Genomic DNA, 12,939 nt, shown 5'->3' with positions numbered 1-12,939 from the left:
GCTGCTAACCCTTTGGAGTTGCTGTCTAGGTAGACAGCTCACTACATTTTAGAACAAAGCTGCAGTCTGGTGTTACGAAATGATCTCTTGGCAAAATTGTGAAGGTTAATTCTCATCGCATCTCACATCTGAACTTGATTCATGAGCTTGACTTCGGCTGTATCGGTATTAATGCTGGATACATTCCATTGAATACATACAGACTGACACTCGAGTGCAGGGCCGAGATTTGTGTTTGCGTATGTCTGTCTTGCAGTATGTTAATCTTTACATAAACCTCTTTTCTTAGCCCGTGTCTGAACAGCCCACGCTCAGAGCCCAACGCTCCTGACAGCAGTGAGTGCACTAGGCCTATTTCACACGTGTGCGAAAGCAGCGTTTATTTATTTTGGCGGCCATATTAACACTGAATTTACACCGGCTGCCAAAGAAGCGCAGTGCCGCTTAGCAGAATGTAAGGGTATTTCATTTTACAGCATAGTCACTCTGCAGAATTTTTTTAATGCACCTATGAATTAAAAAAAAAACATCACTTATCAACACAGACTTTTGCAATACAGAGTTTTGTAAAGCAACACAAACACTTTATGCTTATGAATTTGAACTTAACTTCAGTTTATGTCACAAATAAATAAATAAATATTGTAAAATATTTTTTAGTTTATTGTACAAACCAACATTTGGTCAAAAATTATATCACCCCTATTGAGTGACAGCTTAATTTAGGCTAAATATGTAACTACACTTTCTGGGATAGTTTTATTTTTAAATGCATTGCACATTTTATTTTATTTTAGTTTTCATTTTTTAAACAGCTCATACAACTTTTTTATTTCCTGAAGTTACTTTTTACAAAAGTATTTTTACAAAAGTAATTAATTAATTAACCAACCTATCTATCTATCTATCTATCTATCTATCTATCTATCTATCTATCTATCTATCTATCTATCTATCTATCTATCTATCTATCTATCTATCTATCTATCTATCTATCTATCGTTTTTGGGCACTGTTTTGTACTGTACCTTTATTTTATTTTATTTTATTTTATTTTATTTTATTAAGATGCATATACTTGATGGCTCTAGTTCTTGTATTAGGATTCCAGCGTCTATCTGTAGATATACAACTATCCATATGTTAAAGATCAGTAGCAGCTGCAGATATTTATCTTATCTTATCAGAAGGCAGTATAATTGCTGAACGAAAAAATTAGCCAAATGGTGTAAATGTAATAATCTTTGTGTCAGGAAAGATATATTGTGCCCAAATGCTCCAGTTGGGCAGTCCTGACACTCCATTAGTATCACTAATGTCTTCCATAAATCTCTCTGCCTCATCTAATTCTTCCTGTCCACTCATTTTTTTTTCCCGTGTGCTTCTCTACACGTCTCAGATCGTTTATTTTTCTTTCGTTTGATTGGCAGCGCTCTGTGTTTGTCTCCTCTCACCTCTGGCTCTGTCTCTCCTCGTGCCATCTGCTGTGGTTTGGTGGCCCCATCTCTGACTGACCCCCACTACACGCTCCACTCCCTCGTTTTCTCGCCTCGACACATGCCAAGGACTCCCGCCGATTTTGTGCCTGACCTGGCAGTGGTTGAGTGTGATCTCGTTAAAATCATCCCGCCATTCAGCTGAGAGAACAAGGACAAAGAGATTAGCGAAGTTATAGCAGACTAATGAGCGGCCGACCACAAACCGAGGCTCTGACGCTCAAATCAAACAGTTTGACTGGAGAAAATGTCAAAACTTTTACTGTTGCTATGCAGTTACTAGGGTGTTCTGGGTGGCTGTCAGTGTGTTGCTATGCGGTTGCTAAGATAGTCTAAGTGACAGTGTGTTGCTATGCGGTTGCGGGGGTGTTCTGACTGAGTGCATTGCATTGCAATGTGGTTGCTAAGACTTTCCAAGTAGTTCTTAGTGTGTTTCTATGGAGTTGCTAGGGTGTTCTAGGTGACTGTAAATGAGTTGCTATGCAGTCACTGGGGTGTTCTATGCAAGTGTTATCTATGCAGTTTCTAAGATGTTTTAGTTGGTAGTGCGTTGCTGTGTGGTTACCAGGCTGCTCTGTGTCATTAGTGTGGTGCTATGCAGTTTCTAATGTGTTCTACTGTAGGTGGTTTTTGCAGTTGCTGGGGTGTTCTATGTGAGTGTTAGTGTGTTGCTATGCTGTTGCTGGGGTGTTCTAGGTTAGTGTTGATGTGTTGCTATGGTGTTGCTGGGGTGTTCTATGTGAGTGTTAGTGTGTTGCTATGCTGTTGCTGGGGTGTTCTAGGTGAGTGTTTATGTGTTGCTATGCAATTGTTGGAGTGTTCTAGGTTAGTGTTGATGTATTGCTATGGTGTTGCTGGGGTGTTCTATGTGAGTGTTAGTGTGTCGCTATGCTGTTACTGGGGTGTTCTAGGTGAGTGTTTATGTGTTGCTATGCTGTTACTGGGGTGTTCTAGGTGAGTGTTTATGTGTTGCTATGCAATTGTTGGAGTGTTCTAGGTTAGTGTTGATGTATTGCTATGGTGTTGCTGGGGTGTTCTATGTGAGTGTTTTAGGTTTAGTGTGTCGCTATGCTGTTACTGGGGTGTTCTAGGTGAGTGTTTATGTGTTGCTATGCAATTGTTGGAGTGTTTTAGGTTAGTGTTGATGTGTTGCTATGCTGTTACTGGGGTGCTCTAGGTGAGTGTGAATGTGTTGCTATGCAATTGTTGGAGTGTTCTAGGTTAGTGTTGATGTGTTGCTATGGTGTTGCTGGGGTGTTCTAGGTGAGTGTTAATGTGTTGCTATGCAATTGTTGGAGTGTTCTAGGTTAGTGTTGATGTGTTGCTATGGTGTTGCTGGGGAGTTCTAGGTGAGTGTTAATGTGTTGCTATGCTGTTGCTGGAGTGTTCTAGGTGAGTGTGAATGTGTTGCTATGCAATTGTTGGAGTGTTCTAGGTTAGTGTTGATGTGTTGCTATGGTGTTGCTGGGGTGTGGTTAGCTGGGCCAGTGTGTTGCTATGCAATTGTTGGAGTGTTCTAGGTTAGTGTTGATGTGTTGTATTATGGTGTTGCTATGCTGGGATGTTCTAGGTGAGTGTTTATGTGTTGCTATGCAATTGTTGTTGGTTTTTAGTGTTCTAGGTTGCTATGCTGTTGATGTGTCTAGCTATGGTGTTGCTGGGGTGTGTTCTAGGTTAGTGTTGATGTGTGTTGCTATGCTGTTGCTGGAGTGTTCTATGGTGAGTGGGCGTGTTCTAGGTTAGTGTTGATGTGTTGCTATGCAATTGTTGGAGTGTTCTAGGTTAGTGTTGATGTGTTGCTATGGTGTTGCTGGGGTGTTCTAGGTTAGTGTTGATGTGTTGCTATGCAATTGTTGGAGTGTTCTAGGTTAGTGTTGATGTGTTGCTATGCAATTGTTGGAGTGTTCTAGGTTAGTGTTGATGTGTTGCTATGCTGTTACTGGGGTGTTCTAGGTTAGTGTTGATGTGTTGCTATGCTGTTGCTGGGGTGTTCTATGTGAGTGTTAGTGTGTTGCTATGGTGTTGCTGGGGAGTTCTAGGTGAGTGTTTATGTGTTGCTATGCAATTGTTGGAGTGTTCTAGGTTAGTGTTGATTTGTTGCTATGCTGTTGCTGGGGTGTTCTATGTGAGTGTTAGTGTGTTGCTATGCTGTTACTGGGGTGTTCTAGGTGAGTGTTTATGTGTTGCTATGCTGTTGCTGGAGTGTTCTAGGTGAGTGTTAATGTGTTGCTATGCAGTTGCTGGAGTGTTCTGAGGGGCTGTTAGTGCGTTGCTATGGGGTTGCTGGGGTGTTCAGTATTGTTAGTGTTGGCTATGCAGTTTCTAAGATGTACTAAGTGGTAGTTAGTGCCAGGGTGTTATGAGTTGCTGGTAATGAGTTGCTATGCGGTTTCAGGGGTGTTCCAAGTGCTTGATAGTGTGTTGATATGCAGTTACTAATGAGTTCTAAGTGGTTGTTAGTTAGTTGCTATGTGGTTGCTAGGTTAATATAATAAAGTGTGTAAGTATGTGTGTATATGCCAGTCACGGCCACCTGCACAAGACACTGGAAGTATGAGTACTAACCATATCCTCATTAAACACACGCACAAGCCCACTTTTACTGCCTTGGATTTCCTATACGTCACAAACCAAAACATGCTGCTTCCAAGGGAAAAAAAACGCCACACAGAGAGTTAATGATATAAAGCTGTGACGCTGTAGAGAAACCCTGTAGAGATATGTTTATCTTCCTGTTTATTTGTTAGTCTGCCAGTGATTATGTGTTTTGGAACTAGCTTGTCATTTTGTTTCTTTGCATGCTACAATTCAAAGGACACATTTGTCGAAGAACTTGTTAAAAAAATTGTTTGTGCTCTTGTAAAACCAAAGCCATCTAGAAATTTGGACTGGATTTCTATATTTCCTGTTCACTCCAGCAGTATCTAAACATTCTGAAAGATGCCTGTAAACCAAAAATACTAAATGCCACCTTTTATGTTTGGCTCGTCTAAACACATGTAACCAATTAAGTAAATTAATAAATAAAAGCACTCTCAGCGCCCCTATTACTCCATTTTATGTGAGCGTAAGTATCGTGACATTTCAAAACAAATATAAAGCTTATAAAATGTAGTGTTTAGTCAGAGATCTCCAGCATGAAATAGCGGCGGCGTGTCTGTAACTCATCAACGTCGCTAGTCTTGCGCTATCGTCCTGTGCCAAACCTTCAGAGAAGAAACTTCCAGCTGTTGCCTGTTTCTGGGAGTTTTGAAGTAAGTCACTCTTCAGCAAGTGAAATGCCTGTTTAGTTGAATAGAAGTTTAAAAGATTAAAAACATGTCCGCCAAGGGCCGAGATTGACTTGACTAATCGAACATTTTCCTCTTTTTTTGGTTGTTTTGAATCACCATCCTGTTGTGTATTTGAAGGGCCTGCCAACGAACCTGGCAGGATTTGTACAGTGTTCTGGAGAATGTTACTCATTTCACTGTTTTATTTATTACGATATGTCCTTTTTTTCTCATATAGCAATAGGAAGATTTTAGTGAACTGGTTCATTAAGAAATTTTATGCAGTTCACTTTTTGCGAACCACTTGAATACCATGAACACTTTTGCTCAGATGATCATCCGAATGAACCGATTAACTGATTCATTTGAGGCCATGCGTTGAAGACATTTTACACGTGACTTTTTATATTTTTTTGTAGCTAAATATTATATACGAGGATCTCAATTGATCAGTAAACAAATCAATTTACAATAAGTACAACTAATAGAACTAGAAAACACACCATATATGTGTTGTATTTAATGTAAATGTATTTGTTACCCTAATAGAGATTCTCATTGTTTTGTGCCAAAAAATACTGTTGTGTATGCAAAAAAAAAATAAAAAAAAATATTGGCTATACAGAGTAGTTAGCCATTTGTTTTCTAGTAGCTTGTTTGTTATCTAAATTATGAGTAGCTTGTAACTCGACCAGCTACAGTTTCAAAGCAGCTTCACTGCCAAATTGCTGTTTTGACTACACCCAACTCTTGTGTTATGACTTTTCCCAATTTTCCTAATTCTTTTGGAATCTAAAAACACTCGCTTTTCTCTCACAAGCAGAAAATAAAAGATCTGACCGGAGACGTGAGACTTCACGACTCTTTCATGTGTGAACAATCTATGCAACAGGAAATGCCCAATCAATTAGAAACACCTGTGAGCCAAATGTTCTGATATTTATGCTCACATAAAACCACGGATGGAATTTTAAATGAGCTGTTATTCCTAGTTGATAAAACATATGTTTGTTAAAACGCACAGGTGATGTTCTGTGGAAGGTGTTATTGGTGTTTTTTATTAGTTGCGTTCACTAAGACAAGCATCACTATCACTTTTTCTCATACTTCAGGTTAGTAACTTGAAGAAACACATAATCTTAAAGAGATAATTTACCCCCCCCCCCCCCCCCCCCAAAAAAAAAAAAAAAAAATCTGTCATTTATTCACCATCAAGTTGTTTCAAACCTGTATAAATTTATTTCATCTTTTGAACACAAAATAAGATGCTTTGAAGAATGTGGGTATCCAAACAGTTAATGGTCCCCTTTGACTTCCATGGTATTTTGGTAATTATGGTAATAATTTTGGTACCATGGTAATTATAGTTAGTTTGTACAGTTAATTAATCATATTAATTTAGACATCATAATCCAAAACATATGTAGAGTTAAAGGTGTCTGTGTTCTAATTTATCACAACATTAACTGTAAGATGTATGGCGTTTACAGAAATGTGTTTTTGGGTGTAGTTCTGTGCATACCTGTAGCGCATGCTCCATCAAACTAAAGTTTCTGCTCTACATAAATGAATTTGGAGCTCTGGGTTTGCTCTAACCTCAGGTTAATAGGTTTGAGTGCTTTCAGCTGTGTTTGGAAAGCTCTTGTAATAGAGGAAGGGTGCCATTGAGAAAGACCCTTGGAACAACTTTAGATTAAGTACCACGCTCAAGGCACAAACGCAGTGCTGGGAGATATCAGCAAACCTGCGCTCGTTTCCAAAGCCTTCCCGCTCAAATCAGAGCCCATCTGGAAACGTCCTAGAGAGTGCTCATATTTACACCGTATGCTTTAATAATTCTGTCTCTGTCTTGTGCATGTGTGTGACTGTGTAGCACTTTATTTGGGTGTGAATATGTGTGCTCTTTTTGTCACGCTTTTGGAATTCCATTTGGAGAAATGCACACACCCTTACAGCGCTCGCACACACACACCGCCTGCAGACGTTTATCGAGTTGAATTTGCTGTAATCTCACACTGTTGACTTTAACCGAGAAACCCCCCGAAATTGCACCCCCTTTTCATCACACGCACACACACGCACACACACACACACACACACACACACACACACACACACACACACACACACACACACACACACACACACACACACACACACACACACAGAGCAGCAGATGGTGTGTGTGAGGGAATGGCCCAAGCAGGTTTCATTAACCACAGAATTCCATACAAATTGGCCCTGTAAGAACACACACACACACACGGACAAAGTCAAACACTGAAATGAAACAGATAGGCATTTCAAATCATAAAATGAAAATGAAAACTGTATATATGTGTGTTTGTGTATATATATATATATATATATGGCCTTTTTTGGCTTAATAGAGTTCTTGAGTTGTTGTATGGTTCTTTGGAGACTGATAAAGTTTGTTTTTATCACAGGTTCCTCAGATCAGTGTTTTGCTTAGTTTCACCAGAAAACAGATAACTTACTAAAAAAATAGATAATAAAACATTCCATGTGGGGATCTAAAGCTTCTCCTGCAGACTGTAAAATCCTTTTAATTATATTGTATGTCTCAAACAATCATCTTTTTGAGAAAACACCATATGCACATTTGCGTGATATGTAACTTCCATCGATAACATGTTCACCCTGTCTTTCTTTATAGCATGCAACTGTAACCTGCACGCGCGGCGCTGTCGCTTTAACATGGAGTTGTATAAGCTGTCGGGCCGTAAGAGCGGAGGAGTGTGTATGAACTGCAGACACAATACCGCTGGACGCCACTGCCATTACTGCAAAGAGGGATTCTACAGAGACATGGGCAAACCCATCACACACCGCAGAGCCTGCAAAGGTACGACACTCCTCAATCTTTCACTTTTCAGTCTATAGTTAACGTCAGATATTTATGGAAGCCTGTTTCCGCCAATTATGATTTTTTTCTCACAAATCTGATTTTTTTTCTCAGAATTGGGTGATATAAACTCACAATTCTGAGAAAAAAGTTTGAATTGCGAGAAAAAAGTTTGAATAGCGAGATAAAAAGTCTGAATTCTGAGAAAAAAATTCAGAATTGCAAAATATAAACTCACAATTCTGAGAAATAAAGCTGCAATTGTGAGAAAAAAATCTGAATTGCGAGATTTAAACACAATTCTTAGATATAAACTCGTAATTCTGAGAAAAAAGTCAGAATGGCCAATGGCGATATATGAACTCGGAATTCTAAGAAAAAGTCACCATTGTGAGATATAAACTCGCAATCGTGAGAAAAACGTTTAAATTGCGACATATAAACTCGGAATTCTGAGAAAAATATCAGAATGGCGAAATATAAACTCACAATTCTGAGAAATAAACTCACAATTCTGAGAAATAAAGTTGCAATTACGAGAAAAAAATCAGAATTGTGAAATATAAACTCACAATTCTTAGATATAAAGTCACAATTCTGAGAAATAAAGTTACGTTTGTGAGGTATAAACTCATTATTTCTTGCAATTGCAAGTTTATATCTCGCAATTCTGACTTTATTTCTCAGAGTTATGAATTTATATCTCACAGTTCTGACTTTATAACATGCAATTGCGATTTTATATCCTGTAATTCTGACTTCTTTTCTCTCAATTGCGTGTTTATATCACTTAGATTCTAAAAATTAGAATTGCGAGCTGTAAACTCACAATTGTGAGTTGTGAGATAAAAGTCGCTTACTTTTTATTTTTTTATTCAGTGGCAGAAACAGGCTTCCATAAATATTTGTCTTTATCTTCAAAAAGCGATTTTTTTTACTCTAGTAAGTCAAAATTGTGTTGAATTACTTCAAAGTGTTTGCAAGAAGTCGACCTCAGCTGTGTGACATTCAGTGCCCCTAGTGGCAGCATGCTGAATTACAAAATTTATGACTGTTTCCAAACAGATTTTCCCTTCTGCTATAAAAACAGGAAGTCCCGTCCCAAACAATTTGGGACTGCTGAAATAAACAGGACCATGTTATTGGTTAACGTGTAATGGGCCGCTGTCAGGTCATTTTTTGCTGTTTATAGAACCAAGAGCTGCCACAGAGACAAGTAAACAAATAATTTGAAAAACTTTGAAATTCAAGTGTGATTTCTGAGGACATCTGTCAAGTAACAGCGACATGTTATGTGTTGTGTTCCAAAAAATCACTTACAGCTGTTTAAAGTACTTACACAAGCCCCTATAAATGATGGTATTGAGCAACATGCCGATTTTTGGATAATAATTACATTTATGTATTATTTTTGGGCAGAGTTGTTCAGGTAGTGTGTACATGAGTTTATGAAAGGCTAATAATGAATTAAATCCTAAAAATGTAGCATTAAAATAAAACAAATATTTATAATATAGAATTATAATATAGAAAATAAAAACAATCAACATTAAACACTATCAGATATTTTATTTTGTTTACATGCAAGCCATTTGACCATTTACTGATATCAGAGAACCGTGAACATGCAAATGTGTTGTTAAATTATTGAAATATTGACTTGTGCAACTTCAAGTAAATATGTCAAAGAGTCAGAGTCGAAGAGGTTCGGCTGATAAAAGGGTTTGTGAAAGCCTGGTTTAGATTTGTAACACTTTTTTTTTTTTTTTTTTGGACCTTGAAAACTGCAGGCAGGATGTGTTTAGACATGATTTTATAGCATACTCAGTTACATAAGAATCGCTCATCTTTATTTTCTGACTGTGACTCATTTTTGTGAGTAAAATGAGTATTAAATGACTGTGAGTCATTTTTATAGTTTACTGTTTATTTATGGGTGAAAAATGTACTTATGTGCATCAAATATTTTATGCACTGTGTTTTCCAGCTTGAGAGCTTTCACATAAAATCGGTAGCACACACATGTATATAAATTCTAAAAATAGAATAGAGTTCAATAAAACCACACCAGGGCCGGTGTGCACCGGGAGCAGGCTGTACATGAAGCTCATATATCTGCTGCCGTCACTCCGGCCAAAGCAAACACACATCAGAGCTTGAGAAAAATTGAAGTGTTTGGATAAAAGATGTCTTGTAAGTCGAGAATTTCTGGAAGGAAAAGTCAATCCATAAGTAGAGGGGTTTGTGTAAGTTAAATTGCGAGCAACGTAAAACGTCTGCTTCCTACGAAACTATCAATCAGTAATTCTGCTTTTGTGGCTGCTGGAAAAATGTGTGATTTCTGTGCCAAGAGTTGAAATGTATTCACCTGGATCAGTGATAAGGTTTAAATGTGCAATATTTAACAGTGATAAAGTGTGTGTGTGTATGAAATATCATTATCATTAGTGATATAGAGCCCTATGGATTCTGTGATGTGGAAAACAAGGATGGAATAACAGAATCCAGTCATAAAAATGAAATTTACAGTATAACACAGAATGTCACGGAATTTGGCAAATTTTGGTTAAATAAATCAAAAGTATGCTGTAAATTTAAACAAATTGAAATATGGACTTGTGTCTGTTAATATTACAGCTCAAAAGACTGATATTTAAATATGAAACCTGTATTTTTGCGTTTGAGCAGCATAGTTTGTCATATACACACAGATTTAAAAGTCTTCATAAAATTATTGCATTTTTTTGCAGCAGGTGTTGCCAGTTTGACAAAAATAAAATGTATATTTTCTTTTGATTACATTTTACAAGACTGATTAAACTGTTAATGTTTTATGCCTTTATAAATTAGTATTAAATCAGAAATATTAAATTCTGAAAAAAAAAAAAAAGATTTTATATGGCTGTTGCGAAAATGGTCATGAATTGTTAAAGTCTTAATTGATCAGACATCCTTTTTTATTGTTTTAAGTTAATTAAATCATTAAAACGTAATTTTTAAGAAAAATTTATTAATTAATTTCAAGAAAATTAAATGGAAAACACAGAATTTGGGAAAAATAATAAAAATAGGCCCCTATAAAAGTCAGTTTTATTCCACTTTAAATAAACTGTTGTTACAATGTAACACTAAAATTTAATTGCTAACATTAAACCGTAATAAAATAAAATAAAAAGCACAGAAATTGGGGAAAGTAAAACTGATTTCTTAGGGCCCTCAAAATTAAGTTTTTGTTAAACTTTTATAAAATATGTTGTTAAATTCTAACACTAAAATTTAATTACTAACATTAAAACAGAGTGCAGAAGAATTGAAACGGAAAACAAATGGAATCCAGAAAAAGCAGAGCACCTTAGTGTCACAAGCGTCTGACATTTGCTTCATAAATTAAAAGTCTAGTTGTTTCTGCTGCTCTCTGCTGGTTTGAAATGAACCCAAAAGCATTTGGTTGAGTGTGCTGGTAACAAGAACCAGTGCTGCTCTTGCACAAGAACCTCTTTGGTATGACATTATTATTTAGACTGAATGAACAACGTGTGTATGTGCGTCAATCAGGAACTCTTTTCTTGTGCTGTCAGTGTTAATTTGATAACGCCCATGTTGAGTGCTGAGACCCTTATCAGCGTTACTGTGATACAGCACCTGAGAATTCCTTAAATTCCAACTACACACACACACACACACACACACACACACAAATTAACTACAAAAAAAAAAAACACAAAAACACAAACAAACACACACACAGATTAAGTTACAGCTCGATCCAGCTTCACCTGCAGCTGCAACAGCTGTTCAGACCTTATCTGTGTGTGTGTGTGTGTGTGTGTGTGTTTGTTTTGAGAGTCTTGACACAAAAAGGAAACATACATTTTTGCATCAGTGCACGTACACATGTAGACACATGCTCAAACACTAGAATAGTCATTACTAATACACACAAAGCCGTCATTCTAATTAGAAAACTTCACTTTTTTTGCCCAAAATCCAGTTATTGGTGAATCAAAAATAATATATAAAAAATAATTCTCTATTTATTTATCTCTGTTTATTTCAACATTTCTCATTTTTATTTAGTTTAACTAAAATAACTAAAACTGAAATAAAAACTAATAAAAATTACTACATCCATAACTAAAATGAAAACAGGATATATAAAATAAAACCTCATTCAAACACTTAAAAAATTTATAATAGTGTCTCAATCGTGTATAAATGAAAATATGACATTAAACATGACTAAACCTTTTTAAGTGGACCTAATTTCTTTGGATTCACACTAATCTTGGAAGTGAACTTGGATCTGGATCACTTCAGTTAGCTTTCCGTTCACACGGTTAAGAAATATAAGCCACAATATTTAGTTCATTTGGAGTGTTCACATGCATACTGCACTGAAACATGAAGCAAATGTGAAATTATATAAATTATTAATAATGTATTTATTTTTTAATGTAGTTTAATTTTATAATTTACATTTTTTATTAAGAATAACTTAACATTTTATTAAATAATAATAATTATTTTATTTTATTTGTCACTATATAATTCCCATACTTTTTTGTCAAGTAATAGTTTGAATAACTTTGCTATTATTATAAAATGTGAAAAATAGTCATAATTAGAATAATTAGATATGCACAATCTAGTAGTGTAAGTAGCTCTAGGTCTTGGCATCAGAACAGGATGATTTCTGAATGTGCTGTTTTTATTGTATTTTCAGTATAATGTTGTGAGTGTTCGAGTATGTCACGCAGAACTTGAAACCTGTTTTCCATGCTGTGACTCTTTGTTTGTTGTTGTGGCAGACTTCGGTTACTATGTGTAATTCCTGTAACACAGCCCCTAATTTAATATAATATTGAGCCATCTGACTTTAAATGAGATATAGCAGTGTGTGTGTGAGCGTGTGGTTACAGGAAGTGTGTGTAACAGATTGAGTGTCATGGCAATGTTTATGGGTCCAGACGGGGACTAAGGCCATTATTTGGACTTCCCTTTTGCCCCTGTGCCAGAGCTGATCATCTCTCTCTCTCTCTCTCTCTCTCTCTCTCTCTCTCTCTCTCTCTCCTCTCCAGCATGTGACTGCCATCCGGTGGGAGCTGCAGGTAAAACGTGTAACCAGACGACGGGTCAGTGCCCGTGTAAAGACGGGGTGACTGGCATCACATGCAACCGCTGTGCTAAAGGGTATCAGCAGAGCCGATCGCCCGTCGCTCCATGCATTAGTGAGTGGCACGCACGTTTGTTTATCTGTCTACATGAATATGTATTATAAACTTATATTGTTTTTATAAAAACAATG

At 36.7% G+C, this 12,939-nt stretch overlaps 1 protein-coding gene across 1 annotated transcript in view; it reads left to right on the top strand.

Moving 5' to 3' along the window:
- LOC109050192 (netrin-3-like) overlaps positions 1–12,939 on the top strand; it is a 29,127-nt gene that overhangs the window by 11,477 nt on the left and 4,711 nt on the right. Inside the window, exons 4-5 of the mRNA XM_042752296.1 lie at positions 7,446–7,634; positions 12,713–12,862. Coding sequence (XP_042608230.1) covers positions 7,446–7,634; positions 12,713–12,862 — 339 coding nt within the window. The remainder of the gene's footprint in view (positions 1–7,445; positions 7,635–12,712; positions 12,863–12,939) is intronic.

The sequence above is a fragment of the Cyprinus carpio genome, chromosome B24, assembly GCF_018340385.1.
Source record: "Cyprinus carpio isolate SPL01 chromosome B24, ASM1834038v1, whole genome shotgun sequence".
Taxonomy (NCBI): Eukaryota; Metazoa; Chordata; class Actinopteri; order Cypriniformes; family Cyprinidae; genus Cyprinus; species Cyprinus carpio.
The sequence above is the reverse complement of the archived record's forward strand: the minus strand, read 5'-3'. Positions and strand labels throughout refer to the sequence as shown.